Below are 27988 nucleotides of genomic sequence, written 5' to 3' on the forward strand. Positions count from 1 at the left end.
ACTGTAATCCGGAGTTTAAACAAGTTCTCTTGCTTGTGTAAATGGTAACATTCTTAGGAGTGGACCATTCAAAGTAGAAATTATTTGGAAAGTGTTTTGAAATACATGTGTGAAATTGGTCAACCAATTAAACAAAGAATCTCTTCACTCTTGCCAATCGTTTCTTATTTTCCTCTTCCTGTTTCTTCATAAAAACCACAAATCGATAAACAATTCTTCCAAACAAGAACAATCCCACCAAAATGAATCCAACCAAAGCATAATAAAACAAACTTGATGAGAATGAAGTCCACACGTGTAAAATCATTGCCACTCCAATTAACATCAGTAACATGACAGCATGCTTGACAGATCTACTCGGAATAAACACATTGTTATCCATTGTTGATGTTGCTGCTGCTTGTTCTTGTTTTAATTGTTGTTCTTCATCAGATGTTGACCACAACAATTGTCCATCTTCTTCATTCAGTTTCAACAAGACCATCAGAATAACAGCCAAAAGGAAACAACACACAGACAATGCTGTAACAAAGGCTCTCAACACAAAACTATTCGAAGTATTTCCAGAGACTCCAAATCCATTATATTGATGATTGATTAATAGGTGAGGATTTAAATTCTCTAGAATTTCAATATCTTCGTGATTATAATTTTGTTGTTGTTGTTGATAATTTTCATAGCCTTTGATCGGTTGATTCATCACAATTAATTGTAATATTAATATGAATATTAAATTAATTAATAAATTATATAAATTGAAACTCTTCATATTTGTTGTTCGGAAGGTGTGATTTGATGATAATGGAGACTAATTTGCAAAATTCTTTGGTGAGGAATTGTTGTTGATTGATGAAAAAAGAATTTGGAAAATTTTGATGAATTTTTTGAGGGTTTGAAGTGAAGCAAATTTTTTTCACTTGAAAATATTTAAATTTCAAGTTTTTTGGTTTTTTTAGTTTTTTTGGTTTTTTAATTATGAAATAGTTTTAATGAGTTGGTTTTTGGGAGGTTATAAGACAGGTTGGGAGAATGGAATTTTGGTTGCAAATTACCTGTATTTCCTTTTTAGGATTTTCAATATTTTTGTAATAATATTTAATAATATTTAATTATTTAAAAAATTTTTGAATTGTTTTTAATTATTTACAAAGTGAAATTAATTTAATTATTTACAAAGAAATAAAAAATATTCAGTTTGAATTTTGAAATAATTATAGAAAATGTACTGTGGAAGAAAAGAAAATCTAGAAATTCGTATAATTTTACTTTCCAATAATTGTTAAGATCTAAATAAACTGAAAGTGGGCTCCATTTGACAGATCAGAACAATCTTCCGAAGGGGAAAGTGTTCTAATGTTACTTTCCATCAGCGGTACAAGCTCTCTAGTTCACTAAACAAAAATTCAAACTCGAAAGAACAATCCACTACTTTCTATTCTAAACATTAAAAAAGAAACCAAATGATAATTTACTACCAACCATACACTGTGTTGAGAGCAATTATTCCAGAGTCGATTGTTATCTATGATGAGGTTTGGCTGCATAATTTGGTTCCTTCACATGCAACAAAATTTTTACGAAACCCTAGATTGAATTTGTCTTTGGACGAAAGTGAACTTACCAACCCAATAACAAGCCAACCAACATGTAGTCAATTGGGACATGCTGTAACAACATGCCAACAACATTCAACAACAATCACATCTACTGATTCAGATAAACAAACTTCCAAACAGCTTACAACCAGTCAACCACGACCAATATTTAACAAAAGCTCAGTACCTGGATTTACAACCAACTCTGGAGTCAATTCTATATCTCAGTAAATAGCAGACGTCGAGGTAGAAAATCATGTTTCAAAGTGGAATTTACAGAACACATCTTTTCAAGAATATTCAATGGTAAAATTCAAAATCATAACCGTTGTAAGGTAAAGAATCGATTAATTCCAACGGAAAGAAACAAACGATAGAATTCATATTGTTGTTTGGTGATAAATAGTATTTTCCAAAGTTGGAAGTTAAAAATTTACAATAATTAATTTAATTATTTACAAAGTGAAATTCCAATGAAAAATTACCATTCATAATTTTCCAATTTTTCAACAAAAGGTTTTAATCCTCTTGTCCATCTTGTGTTATAATTACTCAATTGGTCAACCTCACACGTTACAAAACCAATATCCAAAGCAAATGCTAATTTCAGAATTGGATTTGATTCTTCCTCTTCCTCATACTCTGGATTGAAAACCATTTTAGATTCTGGCATTGCACATTTAGGTGCAACAATTACACCATCCAAAAGAACTGTCTGTGGAGTTGTTTTCATGGCTTGAGTGAGAACTTTTTCAAAACTTGACCAAATCCAATTTTCTGTATTCAATTGACCCTTCTTCCATTTTCTGTACAAGTGTACGAGAGCACCAACTCGTAGGATGTCTCTTTTTAATTTGAGAATATCCATCTTGGTGATAGTAATCCTATTCTCCTTTTCTATGGATAATTTAACTGATTCATCATTATCTTGTTGATTGAGATTCGAATTGCTGCTACTTCCACTATTCGACCATTTAACCAATTTAGTATCAATAAGCATCATGACATCATATGAAATTACTTTAATATCTAATTGATTCAGAGAGGACATGGCACACTCTTCTGAAGTTGGTTTTTCCAATAAGAATGTCCTATCACTTTCATCCAATAAATCTGGATAATCCTTCATCAATTTATTCACCATGAGAGTGAGTAATTTCACCACCGTTTCATGATGAGCATAACAATTGAATGAATATCCAACGGATATTGATATGAAATGAAATAAATTACTCTTCTTGATTGTTTCCTTTATAAAATTGGCATACAGAGTCGGTGTTACATTATCCAGATTTAATACTGATGATGAAGAATTAGAGTTGTTGCCATTACTTCCGACACTACTGGTCCTTTTAGTTGAAGATGATGAATTCTTCTTATCGGAGGCTTCATCTCCTCCTCCGATCGAAAAATCTTCCCCTAGTGGATGTTTGATCATTTTTTTTATTGTGATTTTTTAATTTTTTTAAAAATTTGGAAAATGAATTTCCTCATTTGGCTTGTGTTGCTTTTCCTAATCGGTGAATTTTGATAATTTCCAAGTCAATATCGAGTAAAAAGACTGCTCTTTCCAATACTCTACAAAAAATTGCATATTTACTATGTAAATTTTACAATCCTAAGAGTTTCTTCTTTTGTTGTTGAAATTCTTCCTCTGTTAAAATTCCTCTATCTCTCAATTGACCCAATTTCTCAATTTGTGCATAAACATCATCACCACCAGAGCTACCACCACCACCAAGAATACTTCCTGAACTGGATGATGTTGAACTGTTAGAATCACTCAAAGGAGTATTAATAACAGTGGTCGTTCCTGGAGCTTTTGAAACATAACGTTTCTGACCAGTTTTTGGATCGACAACGAAACCAGGTTGTTGACGAGGTGAACTTGCACCACTTGTTGTTTTCTGAATTGTTTGAGTGGTTCCAAATTTATCATCCAATTTTCTTTGAACGAGTTGAAGACCTTTTCCTTCTTCTCTTCTAATGAGAATGAATGGGCCTTCCTTTTCAATATTAAATGATTGTACACTGTCAATATTACGTTTAGCAATCAAAATTCTGACTTGACATTTGGCAAGTGATGGAATATTTACTTGTTGAGCGACGTGTCTTTCCATTTCTATGGTATCTTCCGTTTTACACACGACAATATGATCACCTGTTGTGGTTTCAACAGAGAGTTGGAAAGGAAGAGTTTCAGAAGCTGGAATATTTTCGATACAGAATGTCAAGTTGGTGATTGGCATTTTTTTTTTGATTTTAATGATGTTTGAAGGTTAGATTGACGAGGTATTGATTTGGAGAATTATATTTGTTGTAACCATTATGCTGTTAATTGGTGTGAGTACTTGTTAAATAGTTAAATATTTTCTCATCTTTACAATACACTATTACTTTCAATATTAAATATATTTAAACTGTTTTTTTTTGATAATCTTTCCATATTGAGAAGGGCGTCAGTGACAAAAGCTCAGTTAGGCACCAACAAGAGGGTTTAGCTGCTTTCTTCTAATTTCCTCTGAGTTTCGAATAATTTCCAGCAAAGATAATGACAATTTCCTTGCATTTTCTTCATCAACAAAAGGAAATTAAAAAAAAATACCTGCAATTCTATTCGAAAGATGATTCATACCACAAGATTCGAACCAAGTGATCGATTACTTGTAGTGGTGGAACGTGGAACTAATCTTCCTGCAAAGGATTGGAATGGACTCAGTGATCCTTTCGTTATTCTAAAGTTGAATGATTCGTTTGAGAAAAAGACGAAAATTATCAAGAAGAATTTGAATCCGGTTTGGAATGAGGAATTTCTCTTCTTTTCATTGGGAGGAAGAGATCCATTGCAATTGACATTTGAAGGTTAGTATAGAGATTTGGAAATTGATTCAGATAGTGTTTCGTTTTGTTTCAGTGTTTGATTGGGATAGATTCTCAAAGGATGTAAGTTTCTAATAATTCTATTGGAAATGAGAACTAATGAATGAATAGGATTTTTTGGGATCTGCCACCTTGTTCATTCCCTCTGATAGGTTTGAATTCAATCAATTTCATAAAACTATTCTCAATTTAACAACCTCAGGAACTATTTCAATCCATTACAAAATTATTCGAAAGGAACAGAGAGAATCAGGAATGTTTCCTTCCATTACTCAAGGTAGTGATGGAATTGTTGCTGGTGAGAATGAGAATGAAAGGAATTCCTTTTTTAATTATGAATTTTCTCCAACATTTTGTCCAAGTCTTCCAATGAATTTCAAATTATTGTCTGTCAAGAAGGAAAAAAAAGTCATCTGTCAATGTGATTTTGAAGGTCCTTTTGAAAAACCTAGAAATAATCTCACAAAAGAACCAGGAGTTCTCCAAATATGCTATTTCAATATTCCACAAGACAAATTTTCACAAATCCACTCTGAATATCTATATTCCTATTTTGATCGATTGAAACAGTCTACAGAAATCATGAATAGTCAATTGATGATGGAGAAAATTTCACATGAACAGGAGAAGGACATTACCTCTCTCTTCAAGAAGGGAAAATACTCAAAAGTTCTCGAGCACACTTGTAAGGTCAACACAACAGATGGCTTACTCACCGTTCTGACCTTCTCGTGTCTTGTTGGGGATTCCATGATGGCCCTCTTTCGATATGTCAGTTATTCGTACGAACAGAGAATTCGAATCACCTTAATAGAAATTATGAAACAATCGAAAATTGTACCAATCACGAACATTACATGCAATGGTATTACTAATGGAGGTGGTAGTATTAATAATAATTATAATTCACCTCCATCTCCTACTGTAACATCTTCATCATCATCTTCATCTTCATCACCATCATCGGATAGAGTTATGGACGTGGGAAGTTTGTCCTCCTTAATGGATGATGAAAATTGTGCATTGTGTTCTCCATCACGACTTTTATCGAGTAATAATGCTAACAGTAGGAAAAATTCTGCAACCTCTCCTAAATCACCAATTATTGCCCTTTCTCCCTCATCCAACAATAAACATCTTCATTAAAATTGTTTATTATTAATAAGGCTTATTAGTAAGCCAAAAACACAACAAGTTAAAGTTATAAAAAAATTGCATTTACTTCTTCCACAATGTTGAACAACACATTATCAGCTTCCTCCACTTTGCATAACCACATTAAAAAAGTTCCACTGGTATTTGAAGTTGTCTCTTTGAACCATGATACTGGTGCACCTACCACCATTTACAAGAAGGAAAGCCAACAATTGGGTCTAACCAGAAAGGGGCAAAAAGAACTTGAACAAATTATGCTTTCCAAAGATTATAGAAAGAGAAGATTTAGAGACACTTTCTACAACAAATCAGCAATGCTTGAAAATGAGTGGCACTTTGAGAGATACGATATTGAAACAAACGAAACAGTTTCTATTATCAAAACCATTACCAATAATGCACTGGATCTTAAATCATTCTCCAGACATGCAAAAAGCTTTACTATGTCAGAAATAGTAGTTTCTTATGAAGTTCAATGTTTAGAGTGCGACTTTGGAAATTATGTTATTGAGATGGATGAAGTTACCTTTCCCAAAGGGGATCCTCATTTCACTTGCACAATCATTTACAAAAATGAATCAAAGTTTACTGATACTGATTGTTGTGGAATTTCCAAATGCTCACAGAATTCCAACTACCCTGTGAGAAGTCAATTAGCTGAGTATTTCTATAGACATGATAGAATATTCTACGATGAATTGATGAATGCAAAAGTAATTGCTGAACATGGTTATCATATTTCCTTAACATTAAAACAGATTGAAGAAGTAAACAAAAGATCAGATGTTGAGGACATTATGGCTATGGTTTCAGGAACTTACAATCAAGATATTCCAGAATCAGAATCAGATTTAGACTCAATGGTAATCCAAGATGATGATACCGACGATGATGAGGTTTAATTTGCTCAATTTCTAGTCATTCTTTTTTGTATTTATCTCCATTAAAATTATATTATTAAATTAATTAATAATTATAAAATATAATAATTTAAATGAATAATGATTTCCAACTATCTGGTAATCGTTTAAAGAAGGGAATATTTTGGAATGTTTTAGGTTGATAGACAATTTCAATGGATGGTTTCGACTCTAAATCAAAGGCAAATGGCACATCACATTCAACATCTAAATAATATTCAATCTTTAAAAAGGTTCCATTGGTGGAAGGTAAAGTTTTTCTAGGAATGAAAAAATTTAAAACTCTCTCAGTATGTGTTTTGGCAGAAACTCCTTCAAATTTCATTCTGTAAACTTCGACTGGACCTTGCTTAATTGTTCTACGACCTTCTTTATCATTGGTTTCTCCATAAGTGGTAAGTTTGAGAGCTGCTTCATCACAAGAAATTGTTGCAGTTCTAAATAATTTAACTTTCAATGATTGAACATCTTTCCTTGAATCATTTTGAATGCTCAATTTGATTGGAATAACTTCACATGGTTGGAAAAAGTTCTTTTCCATTTCTAGTTTCATTTTCAATTTACCAATACCTCCAAAAAGGAATTTCTTCTCTTTGAAATCAGTCACTTGTTCTCTGATAATGTTTGGAGTAATAGGAACAAGCATACTACAATATAAATCTCCAAGTCTTGCAGCTACCTTATAAATAACTGCTCCTTTGTAAACATCTTTACAATCTTTCATTGAAATAAAAGTGCTTGGAAGCAATCCATTGGTTGGTAATTGAATTTCGAATGGAAACGAATAATCACCTGCTTCTATTCCACTAGGAAAGCTTTTAACAATCGGTCTCAGGTCAACCAATGCCTTTTTACCATTCAACGAATAAGAGCTAGTTCTAGTATCCAACTGTATATCAGTCACAACTAAACCTTTAGGAGTTACACCAATCTCATCATCCAATATATGAAGTTTAGTTCTTTCCTTTCCTTTGAATATGACAATTAAATTATTAGCTGGAGAGAATGAAGATGGCAAAAGTGGTTCAGTGAGAGAAAGATTAATTATTCCACTCACCACTTCACCAGGATGATAGAAAGGCTTGGAAAGAGTAATGAAGATTGTCATCTGCTACTAATTTTTTGTGTTATTATTTGATCAGTGTTAAAGTTCATTGCAAGGTTCTCCAGTATATGTAGACTTGTATTAATGTTGGAATTATTCCGAAATTTCCTTCAAGCAAATCATGCTGATGATGATCAAGGTATTAAATAATATCGAATATCGTACCACTTGTTTGCTGTGATGATTTTTATTTCAAATTCAATCTTGAAAAACTCCAAATATTTGTGCAAGCTTTATATTAATAGAAAAAAAAGGAAAGATCAAATTCTCTCTCTTCTTTGTTCATTCTCGCTTATTTGATTTTGTTATTCTTGTGTACACAAAGAGAGGAATTCATCAACATCTTTTTTGAAGACACTTTTGTAAATAGTATATATTCTGTAGTAGAGGTTACATTCTTTACATCTTCCGAAGCATTTTGTTGAAGAGTTTGAATTCGCTCTTCTCTCAACAATAGTATTAATTAATATATAGTAGTAGTAGCAGCAGCTAATTTATAGAGTACAAACTTATTATGAAGTGTACATCATCATCATCATCTCCATTGTCTCCATCCTCACTGAAAAGAAAGCCTTCCGATTGTTTAGATCAAGAACAGGATAGTAATATTATGGATCCTCCTTCAAAAAAGCAAAATATTACATCAAAAGCAAATAATTTCTCACATCAACATGGTATTCCATTGTCTTGTTTTATAGATGAACAAATTGAGGAAAATTTGAACAAGTATGAAGAGGAATTAAAGAATGGAGTATCTCTCAACTTGTTCAAATGTGTTAACAAGATGAAAGTGTCGGAAAATGGAATTTATGTCCAATATCCTGGAGAAGCTAATGTTTACAAGACATTCTATGGATTTCTTAGTCTGGTTGATATGTTGCGAGTGGCAGAATTGAATTCAATTGATGATTTATTTGGTAGGGATTATGATTCATCGACAGATCACGTCCTTCTAAATAAGATTATGAGATTATGCATTTCTAGTCACAATGCAAAGAATGGATTTTCAATGATTGTCGTATTCCAAATTATTTATCAGTTAACACAATTCTTAATTGCTGAAAGAAAGGCAGCACTCGAGTATATGGCCAACAATAGACATGGAGAAGTAGAGGAAACGAATAATAATAATAGTATTAATTTGGAGGATATTGCTGTGTGTAAAATTGATCGGATATTTGTATCAGAATTTGATCCAAAGAAGGGAGAACTCATCAAGATTGGAATAACATACAATCAATATCAAAAGGAAAACTCTCACAAGATTTGGAATAGTGAAAGAGAGGCTGTGGAAATCTATCACCTCGGAAAGCTTCTATTCGATGTTGTGACTTGGCATTATATTGGTTTGGACACGTTGGGAATGATCATTTTCCAAAAACCAACCAAAGAAGTTACTGTCCTTCAACAAGTTACTCAACAATTGAGGAATCTGTATTCAAAGAATGGAGAAAAGAGGACCAAGCTTTTTCAAAAAGTATTTACACAATGGAGTGATGAACAATTTAAGAAGGATTTGGAAAATTCCAAGTCCAAAGCCCCTAATGACTATTTCTACTTTAACGAGGAATTGGGAAAAACTGTCGAGTGGATGTTTGCCAAATCTCAGGAGAAATACTATGGAGAATGCATAACAGCAGCACTCTATGAAACGGCAATGAAAAAGAAGAGGAATCTCCCCAAGCAGACTGATCCTTTTTTCAATTCTTCTTCCATCTTTAATTTCTTCTCGTCAAATTGGCAGAGTTCACAAGTGGTTACCTCTGAAAAGATAATGAGGAGTTTCCTCTTTTCCAAGTCAAGAATTCAAGACACTCTCCTAACTATTTATTTGAAAAGAAATCCAATCCTCCAGATTAGATACATCAAAAACATCCTTCATGATATGCTGGACAAGTTACAGGAGGTTCCATCACAACCTCTCATGGATGGATACAATTATTATTCACTCTTCCCTAACTTGGAGTTTTTCAACAAGTATTCATACTTGTGTAGAGCTCTTTCCTCCCTGGTCTTTCCAATACCTTCTTTGAGGCTCAAGTTGGATCATTGGTCCTTTGTTGAGTTGCCACAATTCATTTCCAGTTATTCAAGTGTTACAAATGCTATGGAGAAGGGAAAAATTGCATCATACTTTGCCAAGAATACCTTCTTCAATGACGAAAATTCAAAGGGAACTTTCAATACAGCACTCTCACAATATGGTGTTGCTGATTTTTCTTCCTCTGTTATCATTCTGAAGAATATTGTACAAAGCCATTTGATATCATTGGAGAATATTATTGAGGAAAAGTCATTCATTCAATCTTATATACGGGAGGCCAGTGATGCAATTTGTTATCAGGACTTGTTCGATTCATCTTCATTGAGGTTGGAATTAATGTTACAGGAACTAATTCTCTGTTATTCCTACATGGGCAAAGGATTGACAGAACAGAAGGACTTTGATAATGCAATGAAATATTCCGAGGATTCACTCAAGGCAATAATTATGGCTTGGATTATTCTCACCAAGAGAGAGAAGGATTATGAGCAATTGCCAATTTTAATGCACGAAATCAAGACCTCAATAGATGGAGTATCTACCACTGATTTTGATCAACTTGCCATTACTGTTGATGAATCAAAGCAAATTATTAAGGAAAATTATCATTCAGAATTGTCAGTTGTTCCTAACTGGTTCATTTCTACTCTCTTCACAGTGGCATACATTTACGATCACATTGAAAAGTTCAATGATGCTGTGGAAATTTATAGTTATGTAGTCAATGTTTGTCCAACCTATTCTATGGCTTTTAATAATAGAGGAATTTGCAAGTATAGAATCTCCTCACCAGCTGTCGAATTTGAAGGTGATACATCACTACGTGAGGAAATGTCTTTCTATGACTATACTCTCTCTTCAGTTCTCGACTATGCCAATGTGTGTCCTCAGGTAAATAGGGTTTGCCTTCTCAATATTCAATCTAATCTGACCGATTATGATAAAATCGAGTCGAGAATTGAACAAATGATCAATTTTTATCAGAATATTGGTTATGAAAACCTTGGAGAGGATTTGGAAAGCTATCTCACTGATGAAGAAGTGGAGATGGATATTTATGAATTTTGGGCCAAAGACAGAAAGGAGAGATTGATCAAAGATCTCAATTTTTGTACCATTTACAAACCAACTGATACAATCAATGACATTTCAGAACATTTATTCGATAGATCTGTGAATTTCCAATCTTTGGACATGTATGATCAGGCCATTAATGATTTAACCTGGTGTGAAGAATTGTGTAAAATTGAGGAGAAACGACAAGTAATTGTTGATGAAGATGAAGAATCAAATTCCTTCTTTGGAGGATTCCCCAACTTTAGATCATTCCAAGCCAATCTCTTTTATAATAGAGCTGTTTGTTATGATGCTATTGGAAAATATAGAGAAGCCATCGATGATTTGTATCAATTATTGGAAATTGATGGAAATGATGCAGATGCTCGAATGATTTTAGAGGAATTGCTCGAGTCAACCAATGTTCAATCAAGAGTTTCTTAATAAACTTTGAGTTTTTCAAATTTCCTACACCCAAACCAACTTCCAAATAGAAACAATTTATTTAAGGTTGTGATGGTGAGATGTTTTTTCAATGTTCAAATAAACTTAAAAATGCAGCAAGAATCGAACAGCGCACAGTTTCAGAATATATCATCTTCGGAATTGGAGCAAACGAGCACAACGTATGAGAGAAAAGAAGTGAAAATAATCGAATGGAAAGAATGGAAAATTGTCAAGTTTTTTAGAAGAGACAATAAAGAGAATGGAAATGGACCAAAACTTTACAAGATGAGGTGGATAATATTGCTGATTTTCGCGTTGGCAATGTTAAGTTCGTTTTTGGCTCAGTTGACTTTCTCTTCTCTTGGGTGAGTATATCGAATATTTCGAATTAAAGCTCATTTTAAATGAAACCATGAATGAAATTGAATTCTACCATTACAATCAGGGTAATTATCATGCAGTATTATAAAATTCCACACCAGAATTGGAAAGTCAACATGATGAGTTTGATATTTCTTATAGTTCATCTTCCCTCTTCATTGATAGTGAGTTTCGTAATGAAACGTTTTGGATTAAGATGTTGCATGATCATATTCGGTTCACTAACATTTATTGGAATGTGGATTCGTTGTTTTGGCTATAAGAAAGGAGACGAAACCTATTTATGGATTGCATTTTGTGGCCAAACTTTCATTGCTTTTGCCCAACCATTCCTTACGAGCATTTCGGGTCTTTTGGGAGTAAATTGGTTTGGAGATAAGGAAAGAACACTGGTCCAAGTTGCAGCTCTACTTACGGCAGCTCTCGGAGGCGGAGTCGCATTTGCTATCGGACCTAGTTTAATTACGATGGGCAAGAGAGAAATGCATGGATCAGAGATTGGAATGCTAGCTTATTTATCTTCCCAGGCCTTTATTTCAACTGCTTGTTTATTGTTGATTGTTATTTTCTTTAAGGATCGACCACCAACTCCACCAGTACTAATTAAGGAAATTCAAACAATGGAGAAATTGGACGAAAACGAACAAATGTTAACAGAGGAGAGCAGATTGACAATTAATTTGACCACTGATGACATCAATATCGAAAAAGGCTTTGAATCTTTCAATTCGAAAGATATTTATCCAGAACAAACTTTTTGGATAGGTTTTAAAAAGTTAATGACCTCTCCTCATTTCATAATGTTAACAATTTCATCATCCTGTCTGATTTCTGTCTTTCAAACAATGTCCATTCTCGATCAGATCATTAACCCAAAAGGTTACACCACCTTTGACACTGCAAATCTTAACATTGTCAATTTGGTATTTGTGGTATTTGGATGTTTTGGATTGAGTATTGTATTTGACAAGACTAAACGTTTCAAATTGATTTCTTGCATCAGTAGCTTTATGGCATGTTTAGGATTTGCTTGTTTTGCCATTATCTTGCAATGGAACAAGTCAGATTTCACAATAATTTTGGTTTATCTGTCAATGGTCGTTATCGGTTGTTCAGCCATTCCCAGTTTACCTCTAATTTCTCAAATGATAGTCTATTCAACCTATCCAATCCATCCAGCAACAAGTCTTGTGATATCAAGTGCCTTCAGTACAATTTGGAATGTAATAATGTGGGTCATTGTAAATGTGCTACTGAGCGAGATGAGTAATTCATCCAGTGTCATATTGTGGTTGAGCTTTGCGCTATTGATTGTTTCCTTTATAATGACTGTATTATTTAGAGGTAAATTCGATAATATTCTGGTCAATAAATAGAAACTGTTCAAAGTTTATTTAGCCAAAGTTATACTTTGTTCATTCAACGTTTTTCGAAAATTGTAAATATGATGAAAATGTGTAAGGCGGCTTAGCACAGTGGCAGTGCATCAGTCTTGTAGGCAGCAATGCTTAGATAACTGAGGGTCGAGGGTTCAATTCCCTCAGTCGCCTTTTGTATTGGTGATTGCCAAGAAAAACAAGCCTTAATTGTGAATAAGGGATATTTTCTTTTATCAATGTATCCCCCTTAGCTCAGTCGGTAGAGCGTCAGACTGTTAATCTGCAGGTCGGTGGTTCGAGCCCACCAGGGGGAGTTGTTTTGTTTTTGTTTACTCTAAACTTTGAACTATATTTGATATTACGAATAAGCAGAATATTTCTGAAGGCCAATTGTTATTTTCAAACGAGATATCCCGTCTAGTTGAGCTGGAAAGCTCAAAAGAAGGGAATGTTAAACTAATAAGGATTGGACGTGATATTCCCGTTCCATGATTTTTTGCGAGTTAAAACCAGTTCCAAAATCAAGCGGTTGTACAAATCAGACAAGCTAACTGGATTTAAGCATACGAACCAACCTGAAAGAAATGTTTTCTAATAGAACCTTCCATTGTAAGCTTTCCAGTATACTGAACATTAAAGATCTCAAAGTCTACTAAGTTGAATTACTATTGCAAATCACCATAATGATTGCTGATGACATTGCTGCTACTACCACTCATTAAGTGTGTGATTAATTGTTGTTGATTTGTTGGAGAATCAGATAACACAATCAAAAAAACACAACATGTCTGGTAAACCAAGATATTCCACACTTGTGGAAATGCTCGAGCATGCAACACAAGAAAGAACATCCTCTCTCATTTACAGACAATTAGATTACTCCAATGATGTGGTGGGGGAGGAGAAGAAACTTTTCTCTGACTTATTGAAACCTTCAAGTATCAAGGAGATTAGTTATTGTGATTTCTTAAAGAAAGTGAAATCTCTCTCCACTCTCATTCAAACTCAAGCCAAAAGTGGTGATAGAGCTTTGCTAATCTTTGAACCAGGTATTAACTTTATTGCTGCTTTCTTTGCTACCTTGTTTGCTGGTGTTATTGCTGTACCTGTCTATCCTCCAAAGAACAAGGAAGAATTCAACAAGTTGAGTAAGATTCTGGCCGATTCTAAACCAAGTTTATTTCTGTTATCCAAGCTCATTCATCAAAACTTTGAGCAACATGGCATTAACAAGTTTTTTACCAAGATTAATTCTCAACAACATGTCGAGAATCAGGTAATACAAGATGTACTCAGTGGTTGTCTGGAAACTTATGAAGGTTTTAGTCTTTTGATTTCAGACGCGGTTGACTACAGTGATAAACAATTGTATACATATTGGAAACACCCAAACATCGACACAGATTCGGTTGCTTTCCTCCAATATACCTCTGGATCAACCAGTGATCCAAAAGGTGTCATTCTCACTCATAGAAACCTTCTCAACAATCTTCATGTTATGAACTATGCCCTACGATACTCTAATCAGAAACATGTTGTGCTCTGGCTTCCTCCTTACCATGACATGGGTTTAATTGCTGGTTTACTTGAAATTGTCTATTCGAATTGTAGTGCTACTGTATTATCTCCAATCTCCTTCCTGGAAAATCCATTACGTTGGATGTGGGCAATCAATGAATATAGAGCCACATTGCTGGGTGCTCCTAATTTTGGTTATGATCTCTGTGTAAAGCACTTTCTAGCTCATGAGAAGGAATACAGAGAAAGTTTTAAATTATTCGATTTTAGCAGTTTGGAAATTGTGGCATGTGGTGCAGAACCTATCAGAGCAGAAACTATGGAAAGTTTCAGTACACTCTTCTCTGAATTTGGATTGAAAAAACAAGCCATGTATCCATGTTATGGATTGGCTGAGAGTACTCTCTATGTCACTGGTGTAAACTATATGAAAGGTTTCGACTTTACCACAATTGACAACAAGAACCAATACATTATCAAGAATGGAACAGTCGAACAAACACAAACTCATCAAAAATTCGTTAATTGTGGTGTCAACTATGATGAAAATCAATCCATTAAAATTGTCGATCCAGAATCTTCTACAGAAATGGAGAATGGAAAGGTTGGTGAAGTTTGGTTGTCAAGTCCAAGTGTCGCTCAAGGTTATTGGGAGAAACCAGAACTTTCTCAAGAGGTTTTCCATGCACGAGTGGTTGGAGATGATAGGGAGTATCTCAGAAGTGGAGATTTGGGTTTCATGTTGAATGGAAACTTGTACATTACTGGTCGTCGTAAGGATGTCATTATTTTGAATGGTGTGAATTATTATCCTCAAGATGTAGAATTGGCATGTTCTAAATGTCATGCACAGATTAGAACTGGGTGTGTGGTGGCTGTTAATATTGCTGATCGTGATGGACAGGATCGATTGGTGATAATTGCTGAAACTAAAGTTGTTTCGAATAGTGAGACACAAGTATTGGAGAGTATTGTACAATCCATACGATCTGCAATTGCCGAATCGATGGGAATTCCAATGTATAATGCCCTATCGACCATCCTTCTCATGACTAAAGGAGGCATTCTCAAGACCACAAGTGGTAAACTGAGACGTCAACCAACTAAACAAGCATTTCTCAATAACAAACTTCCTCCAAAACTAATCGTTCACAGATGGGATCAGGAGAAACTCTCAGATAGCGCTTCTCAACCAAGTACTCCAACAGAGATTGGATTGGCTAAAATTTGGAAAGAATTAACAGGAATTGATCCATCACTTTCGAATAACTTTTTCCTTTTGGGAGGAAGCTCTATGAGTTTGATTCAGCTAAAATCTAGAATCCAACATGTTTTCAATGTAATTATAAGTTTGACTGATTTGGTAATGTCGCCAACATTGCAATTGATGGCTAAATTGGTCGATCAACACAGCAATCAATGTAATACTAGCTCTGTACAAATTTCAAAGAGAGAAAGGACAAGTGACACTTTAGAATTATCAAACTCACAAACGAGATTCTGGTTCTTACATCACTTGATCGATAATCCTGCCATTCACAATGTTTTTGCAGGTGTTCGTTTGAAAGGTGACTTGGATAAACAAGCTTTAGAAAATTCCATTACCAAACTTGTAGAACGTCATGAAAGTTTACGTACAAGCTTTCAAGAAACAGAGATGTCACCAATGCAACACATTCATTCTGAAATTTCTCTCAAATTAAATTCAATTAGTTTGAAACATCTCACTAGTGAAGAAGAAAAGAATTTGGAATTGAACAAGTTTCTCTTTGATGAGGTGAACGCACCATTCAACTTGAATGAAGCTCCTCTTCTCAGAGCTAACTTGATCGAAATGTCAGAGTGTGATCATGTTTTGGCCATGACTTTCCATCATATCATAATCGATGGATGGTCCATGAATTTACTTGTTGAAGAGCTAGTTCAATACTATCTGGCTTTTAAGAATCATCAATCGCCAATTCTTCCACAAGTTCTTCAATATGGTGATTACACACTGTGGAGCAATCAACAACAATCAATGAATGAAACTCAATTAAAATATTGGGAAGAAAAACTCTCCAATTTACCAGAATCTATCAAATTGCCAACAGAAGGCGAAAACTTATCCAAATCATTTGATGGATCTCATTTCTGGTTTGCAATCCCAGAAACTCTCGTTAACTCCTTAAGAAAGATCGTTCAATCAAGAGGAGCCACACTCTACATGGGCATGTTAACTCTATTCAATATTTTACTGTACAGATATTCTGAACAGAATGATATTGCAATTGGAACACCTGTTGTGAATAGACAGCAACATGTTGAGTTGGAAGCACTGATTGGACTCTTGGTAAATACTCTGGTGATTAGAAATAATGTGAATCCAGAGCATAATTTCATTGAAACTTTGATGGAAATCAAGTCAACTGTAATTGAAGCTTTTGAAAATCAAGATGTTCCTTTCCAGAAAGTTGTAGAAAGATTGAAAGATTCACGTAATTCAATGGAGAATCCACTTTTTCAAGTCATGATGGCCATGCACAACCCACAACGGAAAATTGTCATGGATAATCTTGAAACTGAGCTAGTTAGAGTTGACAATGGATCATCCATGTTTAATTTAACACTTGAATTACAAGAAATAGAGGATGGAAGTTTACAATGTTGTTTCGAATATAGAACTGATCTTTTCAAGAAGGAAACTATTGAAAGAATGGCTGGAAATCTTATTGAACTATTGAAATCAGCCACAACTGAATCGGATAACAAATCAATAAGCAAGTTGTCTTTCCTATCGAATTCTGAAGTTGAAACTTTGAATAATTTTGGAAATATCACCAATAATGATCTCAGTTCTTCAGTTTCGAATAGATTATTACACGAACTCATTGAAGAGCAAGCTATCAAAACACCAGACAATACCGCCGTCTACTTCCAAGGTAAATCCTTCTCCTACCAACTTCTCGATCAAAAATCAGACCAATTAGCAAGGAGATTACGAGATATGAATCACTCCAAAAATCCCTTCATTGCCATTAGCATTGACAGAAGCTTTGAATTGATTGTGAGTTTAGTTGCCATTCTCAAAGCTGGATTTGCCTATCTCCCTCTCGATCCAAGCTATCCACAAGAACGATTACTCTACGTGCTTGATGATTCACAAGCAGGTCTGTTAATAACTCAATCTAATTATTCTGAAAAATTCAAAGACTATCAAGGGAAAGTGTTGTCTATTGATAGATTCGTTTGGTCAGCAAGTAGCACTTCCACATCCTCCATTAGTATTGAGAAACCATTGACATCACCAAATGATTTGGCCTATCTCATTTACACTTCTGGCAGCACTGGAAATCCAAAAGGTGTCATGCTTTCTCACAGAAATGTAAACAATACTCTCAATGGTCTAATTAAATTGTACGAAATGAAGCAAGATGACAAGTTTATTCATTACAGCTCCTATAGCTTTGATGTTTCATTGGAAGAGATTTTCCTTCCACTAATTACAGGTGCTTCGATTATTGTGGCCAATCCAAATATTCAATATCAGTTGGAGGAGCTTGTTGACTTGGTTGAGCAAACGAAGGCAACAATCATTGGTGTCACTCCAAGTTTGTGGCATGGTATAAGGTACCATGTTTTGAGGAATCCAAAATCAACTGAATCTTTAAGAATTGTCACTATTGGAAATGAACCTGTTGATTCGAATGCAGTCAAAGAAATCCAACAAATGTGTCCCAATGCAACAGTATTCAATGTATGTGGAGGAACAGAGACTTGCATTGATTGGTCTCTCTTCAAGGTTCCAAAAGATTATGCACCTTTACAACAAGTAGTTCCTATTGGAAAACCAATTCCTGGTGTCAAATTGTATGTTTTGGATTCGAATAGAGAGTTAGTTCCAATTGGAGTACCTGGAGAACTCTACGTTGGAGGAAATGGTGTTGGAAATGGATATTGGAAAAATAGTGAGCTAACCTCCAAGAGCTTTATTGAAAATCCATTCCAAACTAAAGACGAAAAACAGAACAATGTTAATGGAAAACTATTCAAAACAGGAGATTTGGTTAAATGGTTACCTGATGGAAATATGGTATTCATCTCCAGATTGGATCATCAAGTGAAATTAAGAGGATTCAGAGTTGAATTGGGTGAAATTCAAAATGTCATGAGGAAGAGTGGTCTCGTCAGGGAGGCAATTGTGATTCTCCAAGATGATGAGAATGTCAGTAACAAACAACTTGTTGGATACATTGTGTGTAATGAGGGAGAAACTAGACCGCACTCAATCATCATACAGCTAGTCAATTCCTACTTGGAGAAACATCTGCCATACTATATGATTCCATCTCATATCATTTGCATTGAAAAAGTTCCAACAACCAATAATGGAAAATTGGATCGTAGAGCTTTACCAAGAGCAGTTGACCACCAGCAAACTAAAAGACTAGAAGAAAATATGGGAGAGGTCGATCCAGCTGATATTCCAGAGAGTCATTGCAAGCTAAGACAAATTTGGTCCAAAGTACTCAAGATGAAGGAGGATTGCATTGGGTTGAGTGATAACTTTTTTGCAATTGGTGGAAATTCCATTCTCATTGCCCAATTGAGAAGCATGGTTCGTACAGAGTTGGGTATTCAGTTAGAGTTGAAGACTTTCTTTGAAAAATTAACAATCCAATCTATGGCTACCCACATTGAAACTGTTAGCCAATAAATCCTAAAAATGTAAAATATAAGTTGTAATATCTTAAAATATTTATTATAACGTCTCGTGTATCGTAAAGGTAATGTAAAATAGATATTTCATATTGGCCGTGAAAAGTTTAAAAAGGAAAACAACTCCCCCTGGTGGGCTCGAACCACCGACCTGCAGATTAACAGTCTGACGCTCTACCGACTGAGCTAAGGGGGATACATTAATAAAAGAAAATATTCCTTATTCACAATTAAGGCTTGTTTTTCTTGTTAAGATTTTGGCAATCACCAGTACAAAAGGCGACTGAGGGAATTGAACCCTCGACCCTCAGTTATCTCAGCATTTCTGCCTACAAGACTGATGCACTGCCACTGTGCTAAGCCGCCTTACACTTTATCATCAAATTTAAAATTTTCGAAAAACATGTGCAAGGACAAAGAATAATTCATTTGCAGAGTTTATTCAGAAATTGAAATGGTTTGTGAGGTGTGACTTCTTGTAGACTGTGTGTCATTAGCAATATAAGCTTCTAATGGAATGGTTCTGTGATGTGAAACACCATTTTGTTGGCTCTTATCTACACTCGAAATGTTCGAATTATTGTTATTCGAATTATGATTAAACTTTTCAAAAAGACCTTGGAAGCTTTCATTTACCTTTCTTCCAATAATGGATAATCTACCACTTGCTCTCGATCTAAATGATGAAGGAGCTGTCTGTGAAATTTTTCCACCATGAACTGTTCCCCGTCTTGTTGAAGCTGAAGAAGCATTTCCCACGTACGAAACCATCGAAGCTGACGAAACAATTTCCTCCTCATTCGTAATATTTCCCAAATTGACAGATTTTCTATTACTATTTGCATGATCAAATTCTGAAAATCTCTTCTTCATAATATGACTATACATTAGTGAGATTCCCATATCGAAAATGTGTAACGTATTGAACATGTTCTTCCTATCACAACATCCGAGGAATGCCTTGAAAACATTCAATTCTTGAGCTCGTTCAGTTGCCTGAATATATGAAACAAAATTCATATCAGCAACAGTGATCGTTCTCCTTCGTCCAATCTTGAATTTGTACTTTTCCCTCAGATAGTGATCGACCTCATCTCGCTTCAATCCAATCATGGCAACAATGGATTGAGGAAAGTGTGTATTTCTCGTCTCGATAAACTTTTTAAAATAGGAATTCTCTTTGGAAGGTAATGAATCCTGATTGGTCATATCAAAACAGTACAGGAATAGATCAACCTTCTTTTTAGCATTCTTGAGAATTTTGGAATTTTCAGATAGTTTTTCATTCATTGTCTTTTCACTTTTGGATGATTTGAAATGATCCGGAATATTGTGTGGAATATCATGAACAACCAGATCGATCCTTTCACCATTCAACAAGTAATATGGATGACAGTAGGTTTGCATTTGTTCGGTTGGAATGTATCCATGTTCCTTTCCAACTGGCATGGCATTTCCAAAGATGGATTCTATAAAGGTTGTCTTGCCAACATTCTCTTCACCTACAATGACAATTCTAAATATTTTCCTTCTGGTCTTTCTCTTCACATTGGTCATTAATTTGGTAAATTGACTAACGTTATTATCAACTTGAACTTGCAGAGGTTCAATACCACAAGCATGTTGACCATCCGATAATCCAACATTAATTGGTGGAGAAACCAGAGAATGTTCAGAATTTACCGATTGTGCACTCAAAACTGAACTTGTTGATGAATTATGTATTGTATGAGCATTTTGAGAAAGGATTGAATTATCCAAACTCGACGATTTCACATGGTGATTTCTTTTTTGAGGTGAAGCATTCAAAATATTATCATAACTTGCACTATTAATAATGATACTTCTTCTGGCTAGTGTAGCTGAAGTGAGTGGTGCATTATCAGTCAATCGCCAACTATTTCTACAACTCCTTAAATCAAAACTTCCAGTTGACCTTGTTGAAGCAAACGAATCATTCAATGAATTTCTACTATTCATTGAACCAGTTGTCTGTATTGAGCCACTACTAGTATTATTTGCACTATTGGTATTACTACTCGAAAATTTCATCATTAAAATAGCCATAACATGATCCATTTGATCTTCAATCATGGCATTTGACAGTAAATTTGGAAATCTCTTCAAGTGAATTTCATTAATAATCCTCAAACACGTCCAAGATATCGAAAGTTGATTCTTTGAAGTCAATCCCAATGATAACAAATCACTAACATTAAGAAATGGAAGAATTCCCTTCTCCACAATTTCACTTTCCATATTTTTCAATAATTCCACAGCTTGTTTATCCATGAAACAATAATCAGAGTCGGAGAAACTGGCTCTCGAATCGAATGATGGTTTATCTGTTGCTGGACTTGAATGGCTGGTCCTTCCTGTTGAAGTTGATGGAGAAGAAAGCAAATGATTTTCATACGAAAGTTGACTAATTTCCACAGAAGGACTAGACAAGGAATTTGTCGAATATCTTCCACTATTACTTCCTGTAGGACTTGTTTTCTTATTACTTGTTGATGATGGAATGATGAGTCTGTCTTCTCTTCGTTTACGAAGAATTGCTAATTGACGTTGTTGAGAAATTGTCAATTCGTCCTCGTCGAGAGATTCATTGATGGAATTAAAGATTGGCATGATTATAAAAAGAGGGTTATGTTGTGATGATGATGAATTATCATGTGTGTCTGTTGAGTGAGTATCTAACGGTTTGATTTTTTTAATTTGTTGATTCGAATAAAATGTGAGAGGGACTACGAAAGGAAAGAATGAGTTGCTAATTGAGATAAAATCAATTAAATATGACAACTATTCTTGGCGAGTAAGAAGAAAAGGTGATAATTAGAGATGATAACAATTACAACTGTTTAGTTTCAATTTTTTCTTTCGTCTTCTACAAATCGAAAGGTACATAAACCTTTCAGATTGCTACTACACTTCATCAATTGCACTAACATTTTTCATCCGTTCCATGTAAAGAAACTTTCACCCTATCACTTGTCTTTCAATAAATGTCACCCTCAATCCAAATTTCAAAAAACATGTCCACACATCGCGCAAAAAGTTCACTTGGATGGAAGTTGAAAATTACGCCATTAGTGAAAAGTTTAAAAAAACTTGGAAAAATATAAAACTTGGATCCTCAACAGGCCAAGATTATGAAATGAGGTCATGTTGAAAAGTGTCTTCGATTGAGTTGAATAATGGGTCGTTTTTAAGATAAATTAAAGAAATGGATGGTGTTTACAATGGGAAAGATGGATGAGATGGAAATTTGTGAATTTCCTTATTGGAATTATAATTGTATCATATTCAATTGTTTTCAAGTGAATTTCGAATAAAATGATATTAAAAACTTAAGTGATAATTGTCAATAATGTTTGAAAAAGACAAGATTATTACAATGACATGGACTTTTGGTGTATTTCTTACTAATTTGGACTGGACGAAAGGAAGCATTTCGACTGATGATTAATTGATTGCTGTTCAAGATACTTCCAATTCAAATTACACACAAAAATCAAAAAATGCATCCCTCTTCTCTCTTCATACTCTTTCTTTTTCTTTCTGCCAGTTTCGTCTATTCTCTCACAACCAACCAAACTCGTTTCTTCAATGATCTAGATCCTAATTCCTCCATATCCTTCGTCAATGACTATTTATCTGCCATAATCTACCACAATCCTTCTCAGCCCTTCAATATTACCTCTAAAAATCAACTCTTTTCACAAAATTTAAAAATTGTTTCAATTTTACCAGAAGAAAATCTAATGAAATTGTGGAAAACACTTCCCTTGAATAGAAATCAAGTAATTTTGAATAATTTCGAGAAGGGAGCTTGTCAGATTTATCATCCTTTGGAAGAATTTGATGTGATTATTACGAGTAGGAGTTTATTCTTGCAAAAGTTTCGAATATTTAGAAAGGGAATGGGAATTCGAAAGTTGGAAGGAGAATATTTTGAGACGAGTGATTTTATATTTGTTGATTTGCTTCCTTATACTGTTTTGCAAGTTAACTCGAATGATGAATTGATACGGTTCAATGTTTCGAATGAAAAACCTTCATGTAAGGAAGTATTGCAGAATTTCGAATATGAACAAAATGTATTGACAGCCTATTCAATTTTGACACAAAATAATTCATCATCTACTATTAACAATGAAGATTTACAATTCCTCAAACTGTGGAATTCATTTAACATCAATCTCATGAGTGTCACCAATCAACAGCTATTTAGAACATATCTATCTCAACAATTTAATCTTTCCAGCAACTCAACTATCCAACAATTGAACTCCCTTCTCTTACCTTCCAACTGTTCAGTTTGCAAGAGTGACATGTGTCTCACTGATTTAGAATTTAAAGAAGTTGAATATTGGGTCATTCCACAAATTTGTTTTGTCATCATTTACATGATTTTCTTGATATGTAGTGGAGCATTGACACAACCTTCACTGAAAAGAAGATTACTGACACCTTACTTGCCATTATTAATGTTGTATTTCATGTTTGCTTTGGCTGATGTCTTTACTCCATGGTGCAGAAGTGTTTTGTTTATTACAGTTGGATTTTTCTTGACATTCTGTTCATTGGTTAATGTGTTTACCTATTTGAGATTGTACTATTTGAGAAATTTGTATAGATTATTCTCAAATTCTGAAAAGATTAATTCAATTTTGAGTGGAATAGTTCCAGGATTGTTATTTACAGGACTTTTACCATTTCTAATGTCATTTTTTGTTTCGTCTCACTACATTTCAATTCCTTTCGTATTGGATCGTCCTCTGGTATTTGCACTGAATATTAATGTTGGAGTAACAATTGGAATTTGTTGTTTAATTGGTTTCATTGTCATTATATGTGATATATTAATTAATAGAAAGAAGTGGAAAGATAAGGGATTGAGATACATGTTATTCTTTGACGATCCGTTCATGATTCGTATAGATATGATACTACTTTCGTTTAATTTAGTGATCCTCATATTGATGACTGCCTTTTCGTTTAACAGACATGCTATTTACTTTCTGAGAACAATTCTCTTCTTTTCATTTATTCTGACCTGTGGAGGACAATGTATTATAAAGTATCTATTCGAAAAGCTGAGAAGAAACAAAACTGAACAAGAATCGAGCTTTGAGGAGTTTATGAAAAATGATGATTTTAGGAGAATTCAAAGAGAATATTGTGTTAAAGAACTTTCCTTGGAAAATTACAATTTTTTCGTATATCTTAATGAATTGAAAAGTAAGGCAATGAAAAATTTGACACTTTCACAAATGATTGAAGTGGAAAAGGAATATTTGACTGGAGTGTTTGAAGTGAACGTATCTGGAAGTTCGAAACGTGCATTTTACAAACTGAAAAAGCAAGTGGAAGGATCAAGTGCAGAGGCAAATGTTTCGTCCAGCTCAGTTTCAATTTCTTCCATGACTGGTGTCGGTTCTGCATCCTCTTCCATAGCTGAACACCAATTCAAGGTCCAAGAATTAATTTCAATATTTGAAATGGAAGTTTTAACCAATCTCAAAGATACCTTTTCAAGAATGGAAAAAACTCTCGAATTCTTAACTTGGCAAAAAGTATACAAAATCCAAAAACAAAATGATATTTGCTAGCTCACTTTCTCATTCCCTTACAAAGTTCGTTTTCAAATGTGAACTTTGCATAAAAAGTTCCAAGTTGTTTTACAATGAAAAATTTAAAATTACAATTAAAAAAAATGTCTCAACAAGAAACAAGTTCACCATCAGCGGAATCAACTGAAAAACAAGTTGTTTTGATGAAGGAAAGTAGGAATTATATGGGTCACAAACCAACAAATAAAAAGAGGATGGTTGAGGTGAAGAGGCCAGTTTATGATTTTCCTCTTGATGATTTTTCGATTTTTGGAAAGGTTTCGGATGAGGATTTGAAGCTCAATTCGACCTATGCTTTGCATACAGCTTTGTGTTACATTCCACCAGAGTCTATATGGGATCCTGTTCAAGATATAAGACAGGAAATTGATAAGGTATGTTTGAATACTGCTATTTGGTTTCGAACAAATAATAGGGAATGGAAAGATGGCCTCCTCATGTGAACTTGTTATTTCCTTTTATTCCAGAAACATGTTTTGATTCGGCTTTGAAATTATTGACTCAAGAATTGCAAGATTTCAAACCTTTCGAATGCTCATTCGATTCAATTTCATATTTTGAAAAAGGATCTTCTGTCTTGTGGGTCAACCAAAACGAAACTGCAAGAAATAACTTTATAGAATTACAAAAACGAGTTGCTTCCCTCTTTCCTTATTGTGCTAAGAAGAAAAACGAAACTGGAGAATTCATTCCACACATGACTGTTGGTTATGCACCAAAAACAATTGTGGAAAAAGTTCACAAACAATTGAGTGAGGATTGGAAAACTCAAACTGTAACAGTTGGAGAAATTTGCATGATTTACAGACCTGATGTGGATACTTGTTTCAAAATTATTCACAAAGTACCACTTGGAAAGTAAATCAGATTAGCAAGAATAAATATGCAATGTTCATTGACGATTGTTATTTTGTAATCGATTTAGATTTGTTCAACTTAATAATTATGTGAATAAGGATATGAACATATTCATCAAACAGTATCTGTCACTATTATTCCTAATTTCCTAACCGTGCTCTGTCCACATTAAATAATTGAATCAACATTAAGCTGACCAACATGATAAACAATCCACTTAAATTATAAGATTTTTTGATAGTGTCACCACGAGGCAGCACACAGAGAGTACTATCTAAAATACTCCTCCCTAGATTTAAATATCTCCTCTGTATTTTTTCATCAGCAGCATCTATCTATTATCAAGTTTATTTTTGGTTCTCATAACTATCCATGTGCTGATCTTTCATCATCACCCAACGCGATAAAAGCTTCATCAAGAACCTTCGCTCATTTAAAATTTTAAATTTTCAATCAAAAAAACAATTTTTAATAATTTATTTTTTTTTAATACAACACACAAGAAAAATGCTCAAATCTACTAGAGTCATTCTCAACAATAAGAAAACCAGTGCTATGGTCTTGGGCACTGCTCAAAATCGTTTCTATTCTGCTGAAAAGAGTAAGTTGGTGTGATTTAAGAATGATGAGGAGTATATACTATGAATAATATTTTCTGTTGTTGGATTTTGTTATTGTTGTTATTATGTTGTTATTGGAATGATATATTATAGAGAACGTTGTTGTCATTGGTGGTGGTCCAGGTGGTTACGTTGCTGCTATCAAGGCTTCTCAACTCGGCTTGAAGACTGCTTGTGTTGAAAAGAGAGGTTCTTTGGGTGGTACTTGTTTGAATGTTGGTTGCAGTAAGTACTATTATATGATCAATTTCACAATATGACCCTCAATTAATTCTGTTATATGTGATTTTCAACTTGATTGTTTCTAATGATGATGATGAATATACATATTAACAAATAATATATTAACAAATAATAATAATAATATTGAAATTTAAAATAGTACCATCAAAGGCTTTGCTCCATGCTTCTCACTTGTATCATGAAGCTCACGGAACTACTTTTGCCAAGTGGGGTATCACAATGAAGGATTTAAATATGGATGTATCTGTTATGCAAAAGCAAAAGGATAAGGCTGTCAAGGGTCTTACTGGTGGTATTGAATTCCTCTTCAAGAAGTATAAAGTTGAATATGTTAAAGGTGAAGGTACTGTTACTGGAAAGAATGAAGTTTCTGTCAAGGGATTAGATGGAAAGAATTCAACAATTGCAACTGATAATATTGTCATTGCTACTGGTTCTGAAGCCACTCCACTTCCATTCCTTCCTTTCGATGAAAAGGTTATCTTGTCATCAACTGGTGCTCTTGCTCTTGATCATGTTCCAAAGAGAATGACTGTCATTGGTGCTGGTGTTATTGGTTTGGAAATGGGTTCAGTTTACTCTCGTTTAGGAAGTGAAGTCACTGTTATTGAATACTCTGATCGTATTTCACCATTTTTGGATAAGGAAGTCAGTGCTGTCTTCCAAAAGACTATGGAAAAGCTCGGTATGAAATTCAAATTGGGTGTTTCTGTCAAGTCTGGTAAGGTTGTTGATGGAAAGACTTGTCAACTTGAACTTGTTAACAATGCTACTGGTGCTGCTGAAACCTTTGAATCTGATGTTTGTTTGGTTTCTATTGGTCGTCGTCCACATACTGCTAACTTGGGATTGAATAATGTTGGTATTACTCTTGATGAACGTGGACGTGTTCCAGTTGATGATCATTTCCGTACTAGTGTTTCAAATATTTATGCTATTGGTGACGTTGTTAGAGGTCCAATGCTTGCTCACAAGGCTGAAGATGAAGGTATTGCTATTGCTGAACAATTGGCTGGTCGTAGTGGTCACGTCAATTATGATGCCATTCCAAACGTTATTTATACTCACCCAGAAATTGCCTCAGTTGGTAAGACTGAAGAAGAATTAGTTAAGGCTGGTATCAAGTATAAGGTTGGTAAATTCCCATACAGTGCCAACTCTCGTGCTCGTACTATTGATGATGGTACTGAAGGTTTCGTCAAGATTTTGGCTGATGCTCAAACTGATAAGGTTTTGGGTGTTCACATCATTGGTATCTATGCTGGTGAATTGATTGCTGAAGCTACTTTGGCTATGGAATATGGAGCTAGCTCTGAAGATATTGCTAGAACTTGTCATGCTCACCCAACTCTCTCAGAAGCTATCAAGGAAGCTGCTGTTGCTGCTTATGATGGTAAACCAATCCACGCTTAAATTAAATAACTTTATTTATTTTGAAATTGAAAACACACAT

General features: G+C 34.3%; 14 protein-coding genes and 4 non-coding genes across 18 annotated transcripts; 11 read left to right on the top strand and 7 right to left on the bottom strand.

The window, feature by feature from the left end:
* Window positions 1-127: 127 nt before the first annotated feature.
* Window positions 128-700, bottom strand: NAEGRDRAFT_64328 (uncharacterized protein; the record flags this gene model as incomplete). The annotated part of the gene is made up of 1 exon (XM_002680610.1): window positions 128-700. The coding sequence occupies one exon, from the start codon at window positions 698-700 to the stop codon at window positions 128-130; it is 573 nt and encodes a 190-aa protein (XP_002680656.1).
* Window positions 701-1460: 760 nt separating this feature from the next.
* NAEGRDRAFT_64329 (uncharacterized protein) lies at window positions 1461-1826 on the top strand (the record flags this gene model as incomplete). Its single annotated transcript, XM_002680479.1, has 1 exon — window positions 1461-1826. One exon carries the CDS (start codon window positions 1461-1463, stop codon window positions 1824-1826), a length of 366 nt encoding a protein of 121 aa, XP_002680525.1.
* Window positions 1827-2076: 250 nt separating this feature from the next.
* Window positions 2077-3033, bottom strand: NAEGRDRAFT_64330 (uncharacterized protein; the record flags this gene model as incomplete). Its single annotated transcript, XM_002680611.1, has 1 exon — window positions 2077-3033. One exon carries the CDS (start codon window positions 3031-3033, stop codon window positions 2077-2079), a length of 957 nt encoding a protein of 318 aa, XP_002680657.1.
* Window positions 3034-3205: 172 nt separating this feature from the next.
* NAEGRDRAFT_46987 (uncharacterized protein) lies at window positions 3206-3844 on the bottom strand (the record flags this gene model as incomplete). The annotated part of the gene is made up of 1 exon (XM_002680612.1): window positions 3206-3844. The coding sequence occupies one exon, from the start codon at window positions 3842-3844 to the stop codon at window positions 3206-3208; it is 639 nt and encodes a 212-aa protein (XP_002680658.1).
* Window positions 3845-4219: 375 nt separating this feature from the next.
* Window positions 4220-5621, top strand: NAEGRDRAFT_46988 (uncharacterized protein; the record flags this gene model as incomplete). Its single annotated transcript, XM_002680480.1, has 2 exons — window positions 4220-4457; window positions 4678-5621. The coding sequence occupies 2 exons, from the start codon at window positions 4220-4222 to the stop codon at window positions 5619-5621; spliced, it is 1182 nt and encodes a 393-aa protein (XP_002680526.1).
* Window positions 5622-5707: 86 nt separating this feature from the next.
* Window positions 5708-6532, top strand: NAEGRDRAFT_64333 (uncharacterized protein; the record flags this gene model as incomplete). Its single annotated transcript, XM_002680481.1, has 1 exon — window positions 5708-6532. The coding sequence occupies one exon, from the start codon at window positions 5708-5710 to the stop codon at window positions 6530-6532; it is 825 nt and encodes a 274-aa protein (XP_002680527.1).
* Window positions 6533-6620: 88 nt separating this feature from the next.
* NAEGRDRAFT_46990 (uncharacterized protein) lies at window positions 6621-7658 on the bottom strand (the record flags this gene model as incomplete). Its single annotated transcript, XM_002680613.1, has 1 exon — window positions 6621-7658. The coding sequence occupies one exon, from the start codon at window positions 7656-7658 to the stop codon at window positions 6621-6623; it is 1038 nt and encodes a 345-aa protein (XP_002680659.1).
* A 511-nt stretch (window positions 7659-8169) lies between these two features.
* NAEGRDRAFT_57264 (uncharacterized protein) lies at window positions 8170-11216 on the top strand (the record flags this gene model as incomplete). The annotated part of the gene is made up of 1 exon (XM_002680482.1): window positions 8170-11216. The coding sequence occupies one exon, from the start codon at window positions 8170-8172 to the stop codon at window positions 11197-11199; it is 3030 nt and encodes a 1009-aa protein (XP_002680528.1). The 3' UTR covers window positions 11200-11216.
* Window positions 11217-11759: 543 nt separating this feature from the next.
* Window positions 11760-12959, top strand: NAEGRDRAFT_64336 (uncharacterized protein; the record flags this gene model as incomplete). The annotated part of the gene is made up of 1 exon (XM_002680483.1): window positions 11760-12959. One exon carries the CDS (start codon window positions 11760-11762, stop codon window positions 12957-12959), a length of 1200 nt encoding a protein of 399 aa, XP_002680529.1.
* Window positions 12960-13044: 85 nt separating this feature from the next.
* NAEGRDRAFT_t140 lies at window positions 13045-13133 on the top strand. The gene has a single exon. It is a non-coding gene; the product is annotated as a tRNA-Thr (tRNA).
* A 70-nt stretch (window positions 13134-13203) lies between these two features.
* NAEGRDRAFT_t141 lies at window positions 13204-13276 on the top strand. Its single transcript has one exon. It is a non-coding gene; the product is annotated as a tRNA-Asn (tRNA).
* Window positions 13277-13746: 470 nt separating this feature from the next.
* Window positions 13747-19176, top strand: NAEGRDRAFT_46992 (non-ribosomal peptide synthetase; the record flags this gene model as incomplete). The annotated part of the gene is made up of 1 exon (XM_002680484.1): window positions 13747-19176. One exon carries the CDS (start codon window positions 13747-13749, stop codon window positions 19174-19176), a length of 5430 nt encoding a protein of 1809 aa, XP_002680530.1.
* A 125-nt stretch (window positions 19177-19301) lies between these two features.
* Window positions 19302-19374, bottom strand: NAEGRDRAFT_t146. The gene has a single exon. It is a non-coding gene; the product is annotated as a tRNA-Asn (tRNA).
* An 81-nt stretch (window positions 19375-19455) lies between these two features.
* Window positions 19456-19544, bottom strand: NAEGRDRAFT_t145. Its single transcript has one exon. It is a non-coding gene; the product is annotated as a tRNA-Thr (tRNA).
* Window positions 19545-19616: 72 nt separating this feature from the next.
* On the bottom strand, window positions 19617-21809 carry NAEGRDRAFT_64338 (uncharacterized protein; the record flags this gene model as incomplete). The annotated part of the gene is made up of 1 exon (XM_002680614.1): window positions 19617-21809. The coding sequence occupies one exon, from the start codon at window positions 21807-21809 to the stop codon at window positions 19617-19619; it is 2193 nt and encodes a 730-aa protein (XP_002680660.1).
* Window positions 21810-22699: 890 nt separating this feature from the next.
* Window positions 22700-24793, top strand: NAEGRDRAFT_64339 (uncharacterized protein; the record flags this gene model as incomplete). Its single annotated transcript, XM_002680485.1, has 1 exon — window positions 22700-24793. One exon carries the CDS (start codon window positions 22700-22702, stop codon window positions 24791-24793), a length of 2094 nt encoding a protein of 697 aa, XP_002680531.1.
* Window positions 24794-24978: 185 nt separating this feature from the next.
* NAEGRDRAFT_64340 (uncharacterized protein) lies at window positions 24979-25676 on the top strand (the record flags this gene model as incomplete). The annotated part of the gene is made up of 2 exons (XM_002680486.1): window positions 24979-25188; window positions 25230-25676. The coding sequence occupies 2 exons, from the start codon at window positions 24979-24981 to the stop codon at window positions 25674-25676; spliced, it is 657 nt and encodes a 218-aa protein (XP_002680532.1).
* Window positions 25677-26173: 497 nt separating this feature from the next.
* NAEGRDRAFT_38237 (dihydrolipoyl dehydrogenase) lies at window positions 26174-27974 on the top strand. The gene is made up of 3 exons (XM_002680487.1): window positions 26174-26273; window positions 26386-26517; window positions 26675-27974. The coding sequence occupies exons 1-3, from the start codon at window positions 26180-26182 to the stop codon at window positions 27946-27948; spliced, it is 1500 nt and encodes a 499-aa protein (XP_002680533.1). The 5' UTR covers window positions 26174-26179; the 3' UTR covers window positions 27949-27974.
* Window positions 27975-27988: the final 14 nt, after the last annotated feature.

This window comes from Naegleria gruberi, assembly GCF_000004985.1.
Source record: "Naegleria gruberi genomic scaffold NAEGRscaffold_9, whole genome shotgun sequence".
NCBI classification, from domain to species: domain Eukaryota; phylum Heterolobosea; class Eutetramitea; order Acrasida; family Naegleriidae; genus Naegleria; species Naegleria gruberi.

Coding starts and splice junctions, on each gene's coding strand:
- NAEGRDRAFT_38237 (XM_002680487.1), top strand. CDS start 26,180: ATGCTCAAATCTACTAGAGTCATTCTCAACAATAAGAAAACCAGTGCT. Junction 26,274..26,385: donor TTTCTATTCTGCTGAAAAGA/GTAAGTTGGTGT, acceptor GATATATTATAG/AGAACGTTGTTGTCATTGGT. Junction 26,518..26,674: donor TTGTTTGAATGTTGGTTGCA/GTAAGTACTATT, acceptor AATTTAAAATAG/TACCATCAAAGGCTTTGCTC.